Genomic DNA, 19,447 nt, shown 5'->3' with positions numbered 1-19,447 from the left:
TTACCCCCAGCTGTGAGAGGCACTTTTACAAAGACCCTGTTAGAGAATGCCAAGTGTACAGGAGAAAAGGGTTTTTGTTGTCATTCAGAGGCTCTGCTTGCTTGGGTGGGAGTGTATGCCCAGCCAGGCGTTTGCACAACGTGGAGACTTTTGTCCCCAGAGTCTGAATTTTTCTGCTTTGGCTGCAGACACCCTGCCCAGGGTGTTATGTCAAAAGAAGGAAAAGTGGGTAGATGAAACAAAAGGGGTGGGCCAGAGTCTCTTTCTGCATGAGAATGGAACTGTTTTCTACCAGCCTTTCCCAAGCTGGCCTCTCTGTGGGCTTTCCCTTGATTGGCTGTTTGGGCTGGGTGCTAACCAGGCCTCTCTCTCTCCCTGCCTGGGACATACTTGAAGTTTGAAGTGTTGCCCGGCAGCAAAGATGGAAAAGGATAAACAGAATTTCCTTAAAGTTTTAGAGCTGAGAAGAAACATAAAATAAAGAGTTAGCCACTAAGATTGCTTTCTGTGAAAGATGCTTCTAAAATATCTTTTCACCTTTCTGAATCCAGAAGTCTAGGGGTGATTAAGGAAAGGTCTGTCCTTGGGGAACTTTGAATCCACTTGGGGAACAGATGCAGCCCCCCAGACTGAGTTGTGTGCAAGGTCCCAGGGATTGCGGGCTTCAGCTCTCACAAGAAGACAAGACCATACTGGCAAAGGGAAGGTTGAGGATGCAGATTTCTTCCTCCACCACTTTTATATCTTGCCACAAAATAGCATATTAGAAGAAGATTTTTATTGAAAGACGTAATCCCATCACCTGAGCTCTGTCTGGTTCCCTCTTCTCCCCTGGCATCACAGGCTGCATGCCCCCAGGATGTGTGTAGCTTCATGTCCCTGGGGACTAGTTGGAAGCAGAACTTGACTGCTGACTTCATGCTGCGCATCAACTGTGAAAACTGCCTGGCAGGAGTAGCTGGTTATGCAAGGGCACACTGAAGAAACTGTTAAATCCCCTTGTCTGTCATAGCTGGCGGTGTGGCCTGAGGTCTTAGTAGGCAGAGGCCCTGACCAGGCACCCAGCCAGTGGAGATGTCAGAGCTCACCGGAAGGGAGCGGTGCCCATGGCAGGCTGCCAGTGCTTGGGGAGTCTTCTGAGGTATCCAGTTGGAGGATGGCATCTGGGGCAGACAGAGGAGGTGAGAGGTCGCATGGGGATGTCCTCTTGGCCGCAGGATCCGTGCGGTTCACTGTCCTGGGAGTGAAGAACTGAGGCCACCTGGTAAGGACCCCGGAGATGGCCCTAGGCTGGAGCAGACCACAGAGAAATGGAAATGGAGGTAATGGAGAAGGAGGCTGTGCTTGTGGGCTTGCTAATACTCCATAAGGGAGCCTTGGAAACAATGGACATTTAGGCCAGGATGAGTGGGGATTGAGGCCATGACTTGCACCATCGTCAAGAACCTGCCAAAGACTCTCTCTTGTAGTGAGGAAACTCAGTGTCAGGCACCCCTAGAATTCAGGGTACCTTATTTTCAATTGTGTGACAGGTTTCCACTTTCAGGCATGTTACTTTATCATGCTTTAATCTATGTGCTGGCTCTGTGGCCAGTGAAAGGGATTTAGGTTTTCTGTACTTCAGCTTTCTCATTTATAGAAAGAGAACAATAATAGTACTCACTTTGTGGGGTTAATTGAAAGAAGGCCTGGCTTCTCAGCACATATGAGCTGCTCTTGGATTTGAACTTGAACTTGGAGCCTTGCAGGCAATCTGATGTATGCCAAGAGAGCATTCTTCCCTGAACATTTGGAATTGAAGTAGATGGCCAAGACTTGGTGGTGTGATGAGGAGTTGGGCTAGGGTGATGGGGGTGGGGAGTCCTGCTTACATGGGTGGGTGGCAAGTGACTTGGCTAAGCGGGATTTCCGTCCTGGGGACTATTGAGCACTTATAGCTCATTTTGCCCTGGATAGAAGGCCAACTTGTTCTGGGCTGGGGCAGGGGCCTGGCCTGTCAAAATCACATGGACTCTGATGATACATCTAGTTTTGCTGGCCCACCACACACCCACTGATTGGCATTTCCCAGAGAAGAGTCAGGGTGGCACAGCATGTGGGGGTCCCTGGCACAGCTGGAAATACTAGTATCTAAAGCTGAAGCCTCAGGCATGACTCGAATTCCTGGGCTCTTGCTCCAGGCATCTAACCTTTCATTCTTCATGGAGTTGGAGATGAAGAAATTTGTGCACTGCCGTGAATTCTGCTTCTCCCTGATTTTGAGCGAATGAAGGCCATTCTGGTGTTAGGGAGATGGCGTTGATATGGTGGCCATGCCAGGGCCTTCCTGAAGAAGACAGAGTATCCCAGGGGTGCACAGGCAACCTCCTAGACTCTAGGAGGTACAGGGCGTGGGTCCTCATGCTCTGTGCACAGCAGAACAATGCTCCTCACATCACCTGAGCTGTGAGCTTCTCTCTCGCGATGTGAGGAGAGCAGGCTGGCCCCTCCCCTTAACATGGTTGGGGTCAGGAGAGGCCTCATGGGGAGAGCTTCTCACAGTGCCTGATGGGGTGCTAGATGTGCCCTATCTGTGAGCAACTCCTTCCCAGGCCATAGCCTTTGGACCCAAGAATGACTCGGGTGTTGAGGCCCCTATGGGTGGGGTGACCTTTGGCTGTGGGATCTATGTCTCCTGTTTCCCAGCCCTTCCTGAAGTGGTACCAGTGAGAGTAGGAAGGGATGTCACCCCTCTTGTACCCAGCTCTGCCTGTCTCAGTGAGCCCTGGGGTGGCCAAGTTATGGGTCTCTGTGTCCTGGGAAACGGGACGGAGAGCCCTTTGCAAGCGGGCCATCAGCGCTGGGCTGGCTCCCTCCCCGCCCCCTCCGAGGCAGCCTCCAGCCTCCACAAGCAGCTGGCTTTGGTTTTCCCCATGTTTTTCCAATTATGTGGATTGGGCTAAAAACAGCAGTAGCGGGGCCTTATTTGGGAGTTGCCGTCGTCCTCTGGAGCTGCTGCTCCCTTGCTGCCAGCATATCAGTGTCCTACTCCTATGGACTGAGCTCTGCTGGTTTGACTTGTCACCTATCCACACCTTCCTTGTGGTCTGAGGCCTGGGGGCATTGGGCTTAGCACCATGTATCCTACTGTTCGAGGCCACCGATGACTAGGCCAGGTGGCTTGTGGAGTCCTTAGTCCTGGTCATGTCCAGAGTATGACCAGGCAGAGCTGGCTGCCAGGCCCAATGCTTTCCACCCAGGCTGGCCCTCTGCAGATGAGGCCAAGGCTAAGTGACAGGGCGGGCAGTGGGTGTAGACTTAAGATTTACAGTCCTCCACTATACCTCACCAAGACGTGGTTTTAACAGATGTTCATCTGTCAATGACAGGAAACAAAGAGAAGCGTGGCTGGGTGAGAGTAACAGAGGACCCCACTGTTGGGTCTCACAGGCAGGCGGACTAGCGGCCGCCGTCTCCCAGCCCCTCACATCCATCTGTCTGTCCAGGTGGATTAGCTGAGGTAGTGTGGCCTGAAGGTCTGGGCCTAGAATAACGGGCCTGTTTGTTCCCAGAGTCTGGGCAACTCATCACTTATCAGGGAAGTAGGTTAAAGGGAAAAGAAAGGAGGCCCTTTGGGGTAGTCTGCATGCTGGCCTTGATTGGCAGTGACTTTGCAAACAGAAGGCAGCTGCTGTTCTCAGCCACAGACCATGAATTTTTAATAGCAAGAAAATAGGATCACCCAGTGCAGGAAACGGTGGGGCCAGCCTGAGCACTGGCATTTTTTTAACCAAGGTACAACTTGTAGACAATAATAGTGCACACATTATAAGTGTATATTTTGATTGGCTTTGACAGTTGTATACATCTGGATAACCACTACCCAAATCAAATATAGAATGTTTCCACCTCCTGGAACTGCCCCCCCCTCCCCACAGAGGCAGCTCGGTCCTGACTTGTGTCATGGGGGATTAGTTTTGCCTGGAACATCACAGAAATGCAGCCACACAGCATGTACTCTTTCTGAACACTTAACTTCAAAAGCCAGAAGAGGAGAGGGGAGCCCCCTGTGTTCTTAGAGAAAATCTGTCCTGGGGCTGGGGCCACAGGCCAGATAGAGCCTCCTGGGTGCAGTGAGCTCTACAAAATTCTGCTGTGGTCACCCCCTGCCACTGGTCTTGTCCCCTGTCTCGTCTGGTGTCCCCCTTACTCCCGTATCTCACACCCTGCTCTAGTCCCAGGTCTTTCCAGAGCTAAGATGGTTCTGCTTTTCTTCAGAGTCCGGTTGAGAGATCACAGGGTCCAGGCTCCGAGGGATCCCCTGGGCTGCATGGAAGGAGCCCCCGGTTACAAGTCCCTCTCTCTCTGCCTTCCTTGTCCAGGTCCATGTGCCCTGGGGTAGCAATCAGAGGTGCTGTCACTAGGCCCTGGATGTGCTCAGCTACCACCTTGGGCTACCAGCTTGTCTTTTTTTTTTTGCCAGCTTGTCTTTCAGAGAGACTAGAAGGCTCCAGGCTCCTGCCAGCCTCTTCCCTGCTTACCTTTCCCTACCATTCTGTGGCAGAGGTCCATTTTTCTGCTCTCTGGCCCACCACTGAGCTCCCTCTGTGGTGCTGTGCCCACTTCCTAGAGCAGCTAGGAGAAGGGCTGGATACCATTAAGAGAGGCCTCCTTTGTCCCTCTGTCGCCAAGACCTGGTGACTATAGCAGCCAAGTTCTGGCCTTACCCTTTACCCTGTGGCTGTGAGTACAGGTTCTTTATGCCTTGTCTCCCTGGGAGTATTGAATGGGACCCTCCTCAGAAGAGCCTTATAAACTGTAAAACGCTTTGCACTTGAGGTAGGTTGAGCTAGGTGAGCCATTGATAATCATTTTTGACCTAAAGAAATGGTGTTTTCCCATTCCCCAGGCTACCCCTCAGCCACTCCAAAGTCTTTACAAAGACGTTTCCATGTTTTTCCTTTTCACAAAATTTTTTCTTTTCCCTTTTCCCTTTCCCCTACCCCTCCCACTTCCTCTACTCTTTTAGACTTTTCACAGTATTACACAGTATCAATTATACATTTTAATCTTTATTTACACTTTTATTTTTTCACATCAGAGAAACTATTCAGTATTTACACATTTGAAATTTACAGTTTCACTTAAGAGTATGGCCTCAATGTGCATCCACTTAGCTATAAATCTCTCTGGTTTCTCTTTCTTTATGGCTGAGTAGTATTCCGTTTTATAAAAAAACCACATCTTCTTTATCCAGTCTCCAATTGATGGGCACATGGGCTGTTGCCAAGTTTTAGCTATTACAAACTGTGCCACTATAAACATGGATGAGCGTATATAGCTGTGGTGTGATTCTTTTCATTCTTTTGGGAAGATACTCAGCAGCTGGGTCAAATGGGACTTTAAATCCTAGTTATTTGAGGCATCTCCATATTTATTGTCACGGTGGTTGCACCAGTCTGCACTCCCACCAACATTGCAGAAGGGTTCCTATCTCCCCACAGCCCTGCCAGCATTTGTCATTGGTTGGTTTCTTGTCAGGAGTCATTCTTCCTGGGGTGAGACGGAATCTTAGCATTGTTTTCCTCTGCATCTCTTGAATGGAGAACCTGATGAGTCATGTATAGATACAAGATCCCAATGATGAATGCAACTGTGTTGTATACCTAATATGTACCAATAAATTTAATAAAGATTAAAAGAAGAAATGGTGTTTCATGTGGGTCTGCTTAATCTATTACTTGGCTTCAGGTAGCCTCTGAGGCAGGGAAGACACTAGTGCAAAAGCCTCTGTTGGGGGCTTCTGCAGTGGGCACAGTCCTGAGCCCTGTCCTGGTTAATGCCTTGCAAAGGCTGTGCAACGTGCATCCAGGGGTGACCTTGCTTCCCTAGTGGGGGACCTGTAGCTCATAGTGTGGGGATCATGTCACAGCCGGAGTTGGGGTGGGGGGTGCAGATGGGATTTGGGGCTGCGTGTCCTGGGCTCAGGTGCTGGCCATCTTAACCCCTGTCCCCACTACCTGGGGCTCCCTCCCACAGAGAGATTGTAAGGGACTTCACAGAGGTGCCTGGTTGTGCACCAAGCCATAGAACAGCTTTCGGAGCTATAGAACATCATGTAATCAACAGCAAGAATGCTCACTGTTGTTTACTGAGCACTGCTTCCCACCTTTAATTTTCTGCAACTTCACTTACCACCACTGTCTCCCACTAGGGTCCCCAGAGGTACGTGTTTGTGCCACAGGAAGAGGACCCTGTACTAGGGCTGACACCACAGGGTTTATCATGGATCCTCATCCTTGCTGAAGGGTCTTGTCCACCTGACTTCTGCATGTGGGAAACAGAGGTCAAGTAGCTTGCTGGAGGTCGTTCTGTGAGGAAGTAGGGCTGGGACCTGAAGTCAGGTCTGTCTGCCCTGGGAGCTGGTGTCCTGACTGTCGGATGGTGCTGCCTGGGGGGCAGTATGACTTAGTGGCCAAGTGAGGGTTGTAGTGGGTGTGGGGAGAGCAAAGGCAAGCGGCAGAAGTCCACGTGTGTATAGGAGAGGGAGCGGCCAGCCAATAGGAGGGTCCCAAGGATGACCTTGACTTTGCCTGTCACTGGCTGCCTCAGGCCCCTGGCCTGAGGGGTGGCTCCATCATTTTGAAGCTAAGCAGACAGAGTCCAGACTTTAGGCCAGGTGTCTGCCAGCCCCTCCTGGTGGACTGCAGCCTTCCTGCTCATGCTTGCTGGGCAGCTCGGCTTGACAGCTGCTCAAGGCCTTGGGTTGTGAGCAGAGCCAGTGGTGGACCTGGCCACTTCCTCTGTGCTTTGTGACCCTGTGGTCGCTTGCCATGGTTTCCCGGGCCAAGGTGCCTGGCTGTGGTCTCAGTAGTTGTCCAACCGCTGATCCCAGGGGAGCAATGGAGAAACTTAATCAATTGCTTAAAAAACAAAAATAATCTGGCTGCCTGCCAGATGGGAAGCCGCCCGGCCAGTCTGTTTACAGCCTTAGCAACTGCAGGGTGGACGGCAGCCTGCACTATGACCTGGCTCTGCCCACGCACCCCCAGGCCTGGGAGGTGGCAGTAGTTGGCTATACCTCCTCTGGGGGCAGCTGAGCAGGAGACCCTGGAGTCAGGAGCAGAGCAGGGCAGGTGTCAGGGAGGCAGAGAGGGCTGGCACACAGCTTTCCTCCAGATCTTGGCTTGCAGTTCCCAGCAGGGAAAGAAGTCAGGGAGCAGTCATCCTGGTGGAGACCCAGGGGCACTCTGTGACCTTGGGGCTGTAGCTGGTTCCATGTGGGAGAATCGTAATGTCTGCTCTGGCTGCTCAGATGACTGGGCCCCCGCTTCAGGGTATTGGGGTACTGCCTCCTTTTCTGGTCAGGCATGCTCTTGGATGTGTTCTTATTTTGTTTTTTGTGAAAAAACCCTTCTCCCACATTGGGGTGTGGAGGGGATTCACCCACGGTGGCCTTTCAGTTTCCTTGTGCTCAGTGGCCTGTTACAGGCTCTCCTCGTGGACTCGGGCAGAGGCTGCAGAAGCTGCTGGGCACAGATCTGGGCCTGCAAGTGGGTCCTTGGCTTGTCTTCCCTTCCCCATGCTCCAAGCCTGGAAGCCAAGTAGGCTGCCTCGCCCCAGCCCCAGTGCCATGGACAGAGGTGTAGGAAGGTCCTTTCCTAAGAAGAAAGTGCTGCCCTGAACGCCTGCCTGGTTCAACCTGTCACCAGAGTTTGAAAGCCTTATTTTTTTTTTCCTATTATAAAGTAAAATTATGTTTACTGTAGAAAGGAAATCATTGGAAAAAATAATGAAGAAAATTAAGATGACCCATAGCTTTGCCATCCAGAGATAGCCACTCTTGGCACATTTGTGTTTTTTACTCTTTTTAATGCATATATTCAAATCTTTTTGTGCATGATTTGTTCACATTATGTGAACCTATGTGCTCTGTTGTGTCTGGTGTTTCCCCCACTTACTGTTGTGAGCTCTATCATGCACTCTTCTTTGGAGCTTGGTGTTCTGTGTCTAACAACTGGAGCCCTGAATGCCTTCATTCATTCATTCATTTATTTTTTGGTACTGGAAATCGAACTCAGGTCCTTGCACTTGCGAAGCAGGCGCCAGAACCACTGAGCTAAATCCTCGGCCCTGCCCTCATTTATTTAAAATAAACTTTTCCCTTTTCTTATCCATCTTCCTTTCTTTGTTTGTATCTAAACTGATCACAGGTTCTTTTCTTTGGCTTTGGTTTTGTCGTGCAGCTTTGGGGACTATGTGGAGACCTGTGTGCATTTCATCCCCTTTCTTCAGCCAATGTGCTCAGAGGTGCAGTGACATAGCCAGAAGATCCCCGTGTCCACAGCACTGGGGGAAGCACAGCTGCCCCCACGTTGAGAATCAAAGCTGTGCGCCTGTGTGGTGATCATGGGCCACTTGCTCTACTTGTTACTACCCATTTTTCATGTTTATTGTCTGTATTTTTTCTTCTGTTAATTTGTTTATGGTTGTTGCCCATTTATTGCTGAGATTTAGTGTTTTTCTTTTTTTAGTTGGCTTGTTGTGTACCTTTTATTTTGATTTAACTTAATTTTTTTTGTGGCACCAGGGGTCAAACTCAGGACCTTGCCCTTGCAAGGCAGGTGTGGCACCACTGAGCTGAATCCCTGGCCCTGTATACCTTATATATTTTTTAAAAATTAACAGGCAATAAACCTTTCTAGGTTTATTGAAAAACTGAGTGGCAAGTACCGATAGCTCCTGGGCGACTCTTTGCGGCCATCCCCTGTCATTGTCATTTACTTTCAAATGCACAAGTCATACATACTTCTTATACAGTGGTTCACACTCTGCAGCCCAGGGGCTCCAGGATGCACTGCCTGTTTTGTATTGTCCAAGAACTCAGTTTACCTTTTTACACGGTTCAGAAGAAAACCAGAAGAATAAGGCTTAGTGATGTGTGGAAATGATACAGAGCTCAGATGCGAGTGTCTATACAGCACGTTTTGTTTGCACCCAGCCTTGTGCGTGCCTTTATGTGTTGTCTGTGACTGGCTTGTCTCCTGAGGCGTAGCAGAGGCTGGATGGAGACCATTGTGGCCTGCTGCACCAAAAGCATTTACTCTCTGGCCCTTCATGGGAAACGTTTGCTGATCCAGTTCAAAAACTAGAAGGCAGGATTAGTATTGTCTAGGTTGTTCATATGGCTTTGAGAATGTCCTCTACTGGGCTTTTATTTAGTGGCTAGAGTCCTGCTTTGTGTGTGGCATGCTTATTGCATGGAGCTTCCTTGGGGACGGAATGGGCTTAGCGCTGGCCTGGCATCCTGCACATGGTCTCGCATCCTGCACATGGACAGCTCTTACTCCATGAGCACCCCAGCCTCCAGGCTCAGCTCAGACCAATGCCCTGTAGGGTACCCTTCCTGCCCATCTAGCTGCAGAGTGGCTCTGGGGGTCACTGCTCTTCTGCCTGGAGTTCCCTGCCTGGTACATTGGCCAAGGTCCTTCCATTGAAGCTTTTTTTGTGTCTTCTCCCTGCCAGCTGGTTACAGGTGGAATTATGCTCCTCAAAAACATCTGTTGAATTCCCAACCTGGGAATCTAACTTGAGATCTAACTTGGAAATCAGGTGCCTGCAGATGTGTTGAGGTAATCTGAGGTGTACTGGAGTGGTATGGGTCCTGAGACTACAGGGTGGGCTCTTTATATGAGACACACAGGGGAGAGGCTTTGGGAAGCCAGAGCAAAGATAGAGTAGAGCAGCCATAAGCTATGGATGCCAAGTATTTGCAGCGACACCAGGACCTGGAAGGTGGGAAGGATCCTCCCCTGGTGCCTTTAGAGAGAGCTCACCCCTGCCATACTTGACCCTTCACTTCTTGGCTCCAGAACTTTAAAGGAGTGATTTTCTGTAGCTAAAAGGAACCCAAGTGGGGATAAAACCTTATGGCGGCCTCTTCGATGTTCCATTGTATCCATATGGTCAGGGTTGGGAGTGGCTTGACTGGGACTAAGGGTGACAAGGAGGGACAGTGTGGAGCCAGATGTGTCTGTGACATTGGGCCATCCATCTCTCAGGACAGCTTTTGTGTGTTGGAAAGAACGCCCTGCTGGGGAGGCTGTGCCCTAGCCTGGCCCATGCCTCATGCTCTGCGCCTGGCCCTGCAGCAGTATGCTGCCCTGCTGTCCCACGTGTGTGCAGGAGGGAGGAGAGATCTAGGAGCCACCCCAGGATGCAGCAGGGACTGTTGGGGTGAGCAGAGAAATCTTACTTTCTTTAGCAATGCTTTGGGGCCACAGGGCAGGCTATTTGTTGAAACAACCCCTAAGAAGACCATTTGGCCAAACTGAGATTCTGAACAGTTTAATTCCCTGGCATTTAAACAAACTCCTATCTAGGCTCAATAGCCAGTCTGACAGAGGGGGCCAGCCTCTCCTCTCTGTAGCTAGCACTGTCTCCCACCCCTAGCCCTGCAGGCTGTTGCTCTGATCTCGCCACCAAAGAGCCCTCTCAGAAGCCAGCCATAGGCACCAGTCCTGGCAAACATTGGCAGAGACCAGGCCAGTGGTGCACACTGTTGGCCTGGCCCTGGTTGGAGGCCCTCACTACTATACTGGGGAAGCCTGCAGGCTGGGCCTCAGCTCTCTCGCAGGCCTCCTGGTCCTGGCCAAACTAAAAAACCTTCAAGGTCTTACAGCCTTAGGGGTGTTAGAGACCCATCTTGGGAGTCAGTGAACACCTATGAACTTACCCAGCCAGCAATGAGGAACTGCCCCAGCCATAGACATATTTCTCGTTATTCTGAGGGATGCTGGGGATGGGCTCCCTGGTGGTGGGGCATGCTTGAGGATTTGTGTTGACCTGGTATCAGAGGGGTAGGCCCGTGTGCTATGTGCTGATGACTCTGGACCTGTGTCAGGATCTGCAGTGTGGAGACAGACCTTGAGCCATAGAACAGATACCTTAGCCCCAGGAGGCCCCCTTTGGACCCCAACCCCAGCTGTCCTTTGCAGCACTAGCCATGGTCTATGGTTGTGTGCTCTTTAATGGTCTTGTTCGCTTACATCTCTGCCTTGTGACCCTGGGACAGATCCTGAGTCTGCTTTGCCCACACCTCCATCCTTTGCAGTGGGTCTGTGGCTTGGCTAAGGTAGCCACCTGCAGAGACACTGGGAGGATGACTGAGCTGGCCAGGCAGCAAATAAGAAATGTGCATCCTGCCTGTTCCTGTTGCATGAATAGGTCAAAGAGTTTAAGGGACCTTATTTTCTCACTTTTTGCTTTGGGCCTTTGAGCTGGGAGCTTGTGATCTCTGTGCATTGAGTTCCTCGTCTGTACAGTAGGACATAGTCATACCTGGCATGAAGATTGTGCTATTTTAGGTGATGAGCTTCCATCCAGGAGCAGCATTTCCTGTGGAGTCATGACGAGACCCTCTTGTGGACAGGTATGAGTTGACACACATACTTTAGCTCAGAAGCCTGACAACCTCTCTGGGAAGTCTCACAGGTACCCTTTTGGTTGGGGACCTTCGTGATTGGGCCCTGGGTATCCTTGAGCGCCCTTTTTCCTGTCACATTGGCTGATTAAGCTGGAACCCGCTGTGACATTTGGTTTACAATACCCTTAATATCAGAGCTAGACAGGGACTCAACTATATTGAGTTTGGCTGAGTCTTCACTGTAGTTGAGGAAATAGGCTCAGAGACAGCCAGGACCCTGCCCAAGGTCATGCAGTGGCAACAGGTTTCTGTCCTGATTTCTGCCTGCTTGTCCTGGGATACAGAGAGGCCTTCAGGCAGGCAAGTTTGTTGCCCGCTCTGGGCGTAGTGCTGTGTGAAAGGGCACATGCCAGGATCCCAGGAGCCTGTAAGGGTGGCACCCTGGCAACTAGTGTGGGGGGCCAACTAGTGGGGGTAGGATCAGCCTGTCCACTGGGGTAGAGGAGGCAGGACTGGTTTCCCAGAAGAGTAGGAGGTGGCCTTTGACCTGGGCTTTGAAAGACAGGTCAGAACTCAACAGAACATTTTGGGAATGGAGCCCAGGAGAGAGATTTTGTTGAAATTCAGAATTTGCTTCCCTGGCCAGCAGGCACCAAGTCAGAATTTACCTGCTCACCTCTTCAATAAATCTAATTTGGGTCTCAGTAGTCTCTGTTATAGTTGAGGCATATTCTGAGTGCTGCCTGTGCTTCACTTGCCCTGCTGGTCTGCCTTAGTTTCCCCAGCCGAGTTCAGGAAGCTGTTATGTATACGCCCTCTAGTGGAGGAATCAGGTTGTGAATTTGGGCTTGGAGCAGGCATCAGGAGTGGCCCTGCCTTTTCTTGAAGAGCAGGGCACTAGAACCCTGGGAAGACCCTGACTCGGGTTCTCCCTCCTGTGGCAGGAAGATAACACCAGTTGCAGGAGGCCACAACTTGTCCAGGTACCATGGAGATGGGCAGTGGGCCTGGGGACCAAGGTGTGAGGGAGGACCTTCTTATCCTGGTTTGTGGCTGGAAGCAAGTGTCCCCAGAATGCCAAAAGTCATCTCTGACACTGACATCCTTGATTCTGTGGGTCCTTGAGACCAGACAAGGCAGGAATAAGCAACACACTGTTCCAGCTGTGTGGGTCAGGGCCATGTCCTGACTCCAGCAGCCTTGGAAAGCATGTTGGGGGTGGAGAGGGCATATCTGGGGTCCCCAAGAATGCATCAGACTCCATGAGGCTCCATGTGCATCTTCTGCTGGGGGTTCTGATAAATCCTCATAGTGGGGGCCTGGGACAGGGTTAGCGGTGTTCATGTGTTGTGTGGGAGCTGCTGTGGTCCAGGCTTTTCTCCCTTTCTGGGCTCTGATTCTCATCCTTGGTTCTTAAGGTGTTTTTCACCTTAGGTCCTGATGATTGGAAGCATGGGGGAAGCAGGCCACAAGGCTTAGAAGAGGCTCTTCTACCTCCGTTACACCACCCACCAGATCTGAGCAGCCCCTGCAGCTAGAGTGGGTGAATGGGCCTGAGAGGGTCTTGGGATTTGCTAACCACTGGACCAGAGATGCAGGATAACAGTTGGAGCTGGTCTTGGTTACTTTTCTTCTTGCTGAGATGAAATACCCGCCACCAAAGTTAAAGAAGGAAAGGTTTATTTAGCTCACAGTTTGTAGAGGTTTTAGTTGATAGTTGGCTAGCTCCAAGGCAGGGTACATGGCAGAGGGGCATCATAGGAGAAATATTTCATGGCAGGCAGAAGGCAGTGAGCAGCAAGAGACAAGCAACAAACAACTTTCTGTCTCTTTTATTTTGTCCACTCACATCCTTAATCGTAGCATTGTATCCTGAATCATTTCCAGCATCACATCCTCGATCCCAGCACTACACTCCCTAGATCCAGCCACTTCTGAAAAATCCCACCTATAACCACATGAGGCTTTGTGAGGACATTGAGATAAAAGCCATAACACAGCTGATCTCTCCACAGTAGCCAAGGAGTTTCTGGGTTTGGCTTTTCTTGCTGATGCGTGTTCTTAAGCTGCCCTGGCAAGTTAAGCCAGGCACAGGCACTTACAGCTGAGATGACTTTCAAGGACATAATACACAGGGCCTAACCTGGCTGCAGGCCGTCCTGAGAAGGCTGGCCTCTCCCCCTTGTTTACCTACCCAAGTATTGTCTTCAACTCCATCCACTCTTATTGCAAGGGACTCAGTCTCAAAGCTGCCGTGCCCCTCAGGCTTGGTCCTAAGGTATAGTGAGAGACCCAAGTGGCTGTGGGGTGGGGACATCATGGGTGTGATTCTGAAATTGCACTGGCAGTGTGTGGAAGGAGCTTTACCTGTCCCCTCTGGAACCTCTATCTGCAGGGCCCTGTTCAGACACCAGGTCTGAGTCCCCAGGGTGATCATTGCTTTCTGGTGGCCTATCCTCCAGGCCCCACTGTGCAGAGTCCCTGCTGGATCATGGCCATGGCATCAGAGCCCTTGGGTCTAGTCCTGGCTCAGATCAAGACACATGTGGCACCAGAGACATTGCTTGTCGCTGCCTTGGCTGCCTGGTGTGTCAGATGGGCCCTAACCTTCATGTTAGTGCTTGGCATAGCTGAAAGTGTCCCAAAGGTTCCCCTCTCTCTTGGTGTACTGTGCACATTTCAGGGGTGGATAAAGAGGTTAATTCACTGGATGAGCAATGCTGGTACTGCCTGGGAGCTGGGCAGCAGAGCAACATGGGTGTTCTTGCTCTAGGTTTAGCCATGAGGCCTAGAGCTGTCTCTGGGGTGGGATTGGGGAAGGCATCACAGGAATATGGCATTTACATGGAGCCAGGCAGGGTGAGCAGCTATAAGGTGGATCTTCTGGGGCTTTGAGGAGTGGGGCTAGCACCTAGAGTCTGGGACCCACCATCCCAGCAGGCCTTGTGCTTTAGGCTGACTTCTGGCCAGCACAGGGCTTGTGGGAGATAAGAGGGCTGCCTGAGGCAGCTCTTGCACATGGGTTGAAGCCACCTCGTAATAATAATAAATGATAAATACACAATGCCCACCTCAGTGAGCTCTCAGGAGAATGAACAAGTGACCATCGGAACAGTTTGGTACATATTGCCTATTGTACCAAGAGAGTTGCAGGGACCTGGCTGGGACCTGGCGTCTCTGCTGTGTCATCCCCAATCCCAATCTATTGTGTCTTCCCAGGGGCCGAGGAGGTGCTGCTGCTGGCCCGGCGCACAGACCTGCGGAGGATCTCACTGGACACCCCAGACTTCACCGACATCGTACTTCAGGTGGATGACATCCGCCACGCCATTGCCATTGACTATGATCCATTGGAGGGCCACGTTTACTGGACAGATGATGAGGTGCGGGCCATCCGCAGGGCGCGCCTGGATGGGTCGGGGGCACAGACACTGGTGAACACCGAGATCAACGACCCCGATGGCATCGCTGTGGACTGGGTGGCCCGCAACCTCTACTGGACTGACACAGGCACCGACCGCATCGAGGTGACACGCCTCAACGGCACCTCCCGCAAGATCCTGGTGTCCGAGGACCTGGACGAGCCCCGGGCTATCGTGCTGCACCCTGTGATGGGGTAAGGCTGGGAGGCTTATTAATCACAGAGGGCAGGGCTGCCCCCGAGTTCTGATTCAGTGGGTCTGGCCGGTCTGAGAACTTGTGTTTCTCAAGCTGGGGCTGCTGATGCTGCTGGTCCTCAGAGCCAACTTTGAGAACCAGCAGCACAGGCTGTGGGCAATGTATAGAAAGCCCTGGAGACTGTGGTGTGTCACCGCTTCCCAGGTGTTAGTGTCCTCATCCTATAGTGGACCAGTCTACCTGCGTGATTTCTGTGACGCTCATGGTGACAGTGGGGATGATGATTGGATGGCACCTACCATAGCCCAGCCTCTTAGGAGCACAGCCAGTGACTTTTCTTCGTCTGCTTACCTCAGGAGTAAGCACAGTTGTATAGCAGAAGACTCAGAAGCCCAGAGATTAAGGGATATTCCCTAGGTCACACAGCAGATAGATGGCAGATTGGGGATTAGACCCAGCATTCTGGTTCCAACTTTCCATGTTAGGAGTCTGTGTGGACAGCAGAATCACAGCAGCAGGTAGACATAGCAGCTCCATGTTGGTGGCTGAAGGCAGGATAGTCACCCAAGGAGGATGGGTAAGGTAAGGAGCAGGGTCCCCTAGGACTTTGGGACTGAGAGGGCAAAGGGGCTGGTGGTCAGCTCGGGTGGAGGGGACTTGGCCTTGAGGTCAGGAGGTTCAGGACCTACTTCCTGCTCTGATGCCAGTATACTTGGTCAAGCCACAGCCCCGGGGGCCTTAGCATCCTCATCTGTGAAATGAGCTGTGAGAGCACTCTTGAGTCCTTCCCAGCCTTCATTTTAAGTCTGAGGATCCCTAGCTAAATAGGTCTGGCAGTCAGGTGCGTGAGATCACGGGGTCCAGGAAGAGCACCTGAGAAGGAAAGGTGCCCAAGGGACTGGTGAAATGCAGCAGCAGCTGAGGCTGTGGCTGTGGCTGTGGCATGGGCTTGGCTTGGGCTCGTTTTCCCTTCTCTGAAACCTCAGCCTCCAGCTGCTACTGAGAAGGTAGTTGCCCTCCTGAGACCATAGATTATCACTGTTCTTGGCACACTAGGGCCCTTCCATGTTGCAAAAGGTTCTGCTGGCCTCCTCCCTCCATCTGGTAGCCCCCAGGTCAGATGAGAGGCTGTGCCAAACCCTCAGCAGGGTGTCTCCTATCTGCCTAGGGCCAAGAGGTGAGCCCTCAGCCCCTGTGAGTCCGAGGGTACATGTGGTGGAGTCACCCCGGGCCACCGCGATTCCTGTGGAGGATGTGCAGGCTGTGCACATCCACTGTGGCTCTTCCTGGTCAGCCCGCCAGTGATTTCAGAGTCCTACTCTGGTGGGCAGGCTGGGAGAGGGGGTCGCACTTGGAACTGGGGAGGTGACAGAGGCGAGACTAATGCTATCACGGGCACTTGCTTCTTCTGCAGCCTCATGTACTGGACAGACTGGGGGGAGACCCCCAAAATTGAGTGTGCCAACCTGGATGGGCGGGAGCGGCACGTCCTAGTGAACACCTCCCTCGGGTGGCCCAATGGCTTGGCCCTGGACCTGCAGGAGGGCAAGCTGTACTGGGGAGATGCCAAGACGGACAAAATTGAGGTGAGTCCTGCTGTGGGGAGGGCTCGCGGATAGAGAGGGAAGCCACTGTACAGGGGTGCTTTGCGTAGTACCTGGCCCCAGAGGCCAGGCCTGGCCATACTTGTACCTGCCGCATGGACCTGGTGTGGGCATGGCAGCCCCTTTGCCGGCTGTCTGGCCGATGGAATCCTTGGAAAGGAATTTCTGACAATACTTTTTGACGCACAGAGAGGCCTTGAGAAGGTCCATACCTAGTTAATGGCATTGTACAACACACCGTGATGTCATCGTGGGAAGGAGATGGGAGCACCCACACAGTTGCTGTTTAATCTATTTGAAAACACAAAGTTATTAGAAAAAATAAGTAACAGATCCTTACATATCCACGCAGCAGCTTAAGGCATAAAACACTGATATTGTTAATGCCAGATGTCACCACTGTCCTGAATTCAATGATTTGCTCCCAAGTGGTTAAAGACAGTTTGGGGATTTTAGAGAACACAGGTATCCGGCCTCCCCCCAGCAGCATGTATAGTCTTGTTCTGTGTGGTTTTGGATGGTTTAATTTAAGTGATCATCCTGTCTGGGTTCTTTGGCAGCTTGCTTTTTGCTCATCATGGAGCCTCTTCAGGCGATTTTTTTTTTTTAAGGAGCAACCAGTGGCAGTTGTATTTGTCCTTGTCCCAGGTATTTGTCTTTGTCATTGCTGTTGGTGCCCCTTCCTCTATTTCTGGTAATTTCCGTACAATCCCAGACCACGAATGTATTTGTATCACTCCTTGCTGATGTCACCATGAAGGCTGTCACTGCGTCCCCCTCTTCTGGCTTCTGGGAGAGGCCTGAGACAGGCAGCTTGCAGAGGAAGAGTGAGGTGAGAACATGGATGTACGTCCGTGTTGTAGGATCTCAGACCCTGCTTCTTAGTAGAAGGAGCCCTGGTGCTGTTGGGGCCAAGAACCATGTAAACCCAAGGGGCTATGATTGTAGCCATTTCCTTTTGGGGTTCCTTATAAATGACCCTCTCTATTATTTTAAAAAAAAGGATCTTGGGGCCAGGGATTTAGCTCAGTGGTGCTGCTACGTTCCTCACAAGTGCAAGGTTTGATCCCCGTTACCAAATAAGTAAGTAAGTAAGTAAATAGAAATAAAAATAAAAAAGGGTCTTGTGCAGGCTGTGGTGGCACACATCTATAATCTACTAGGGAGCTATAATCTGCTATAGCTACTAGGGAGGCTGAGGCAGGAGGGTGTCAAGTTCAAGGCCATCTGAGCCTTGTCTCAAAAGAAAGGAACAAAGATGATTTTGTTGCTAACAGGAGTTTGAAGACACCTATCTCCTGGTCTCCTGGGCCTAAAGATGAGGACACTGGCTTTCCGTACCCTATCTGCCCTGGAGCAGGGATGCTTGCAGCCAGAGACACTATAGGACCCATCGTAGGTGCCACTCAGCCACTCCCACTGTGTAGCATTGAGTCCATTCCCAGTGTGTGCAGCTTTCACTGTGTCTCTTTTCAGAGCACTCTCATTACCCCAAAGGAAACTCTTGTCTGTTAGCAGTCACTCCTATCCTTCCCCAGCCCCTTGGCCTCTGGCAGCCATGAATTTACTTCCTGTCTCTGTGGATTTGTCTCTTCCGGACATTTCCTGTGATTGGAATCCAGCGTATGTGGCCTTCTGTGTCTGGCTTCTTTAGTTATATAAGGTTCTCAAAGCTCATGCATGCTGTTCTTGTATCCATACCTCTTTTCATGGCTGGAGAATAGTCCATACCTTCTTCATTTGTTCATTGGTTGATAGACCTTTGTCTCTTTTCCACCTTTTGTCTATGAATAATGCTGCTGTGAATACTTGTGTACAAGTTTTTGTTTAAATGCCTTTTCAGTTCCTTTGGGTATATGCCTAGAAATGGAATTACTTGATCATAATAGTCATTTTATGTTGGACGTACTGAGGGACCCTTAGAGTGTTTTGCATAGCAGTTGTACCATTAGCATTCCTATCAGCAGTGTATAAGCATTTGATTTTCCTCATTGCCAACCCTTGTTCTTTTGTTTTTGTTTTGTTTTAAAAATGTTACCCAACCATCACAGTGGTGCCCCATGTCATTGGATTTGTGTTTCCTTGATGGCTAATGATACTGAGTGCCTTGTCCTAGGTTTGTCCCCTGGCAGAATTTTGAGAAATGATCATAGTTTCCATTTACAGAGAGGAAACTAAGGTTCAGGGGAGAATGACCTGTGCAGGGCTACCAGCTTAGAGTCCATCAAACCCAGCCCTTTTCTGAAGCCCCTCCCATGAAGCTTCCCAGTGTCAGGGACAGGGCCCCCAGCATGTCCCACATTTCAGATAAGGGCGCTGCAGCTCAGAACAGAAGCATTTAGCTCAGACTGGACATACAGTGCACATGGGTCAATCTTAAAATCAGCCCACATCTGGAGGTCTGATTGGAGTGGGGCAGAGGGTTTCAGGGCAGTGGAGGGTACCTTCAAGAAAGAAGTCCAGATTTTCTCCTTGTTGTTCTCCTCCTCCTCTTCCTCTTCTTGCTAACCTCTCTTTGCCCTCCTTATCCTCCTTTGTGCCCAGATCGAACCTAAGCTCTCGAATGTGTTAGGCAAGCGCACTGCCACTGACCTACAGCCCTAGTCTTGAAGCCTACATTCTTGATGCTGTGCTTGAGAAGTTAGAAATATCAGAGGGTTTGGTGAAGTCAGGACGTAAGAAGCAAAATGCATTCTGGAAGAATCAAAGATGTCATGACAAAGGGGTGTCCCTGAAAGTCATTACGTGGCTGGTGGCTTTATTGTCACAGTGCTGTGAGCATGATCTTTTTTTTTTTTTTTTTTTTTTTTTTTTTTTTTGT

The 19,447-nt window shown here is 50.8% G+C and overlaps 1 protein-coding gene across 3 annotated transcripts in view; it reads left to right on the top strand.

Moving 5' to 3' along the window:
- Positions 1-19,447, top strand: part of Lrp5 (LDL receptor related protein 5) — a 79,025-nt gene that overhangs the window by 13,482 nt on the left and 46,096 nt on the right. For all 3 annotated transcript variants that reach the window (XM_010635761.3, XM_010635760.2, XM_010635762.3), the window contains 2 exons: positions 14,624-15,020; positions 16,437-16,608. In XM_010635761.3, coding sequence (XP_010634063.2) covers positions 14,624-15,020; positions 16,437-16,608 — 569 coding nt within the window. The remainder of the gene's footprint in view (positions 1-14,623; positions 15,021-16,436; positions 16,609-19,447) is intronic.

This window comes from Fukomys damarensis, unplaced genomic scaffold, assembly GCF_012274545.1.
Source record: "Fukomys damarensis isolate Sample0158 unplaced genomic scaffold, DMR_v1.0_HiC HiC_scaffold_27, whole genome shotgun sequence".
NCBI classification, from domain to species: domain Eukaryota; kingdom Metazoa; phylum Chordata; class Mammalia; order Rodentia; family Bathyergidae; genus Fukomys; species Fukomys damarensis.
The sequence above is the reverse complement of the archived record's forward strand: the minus strand, read 5'-3'. Positions and strand labels throughout refer to the sequence as shown.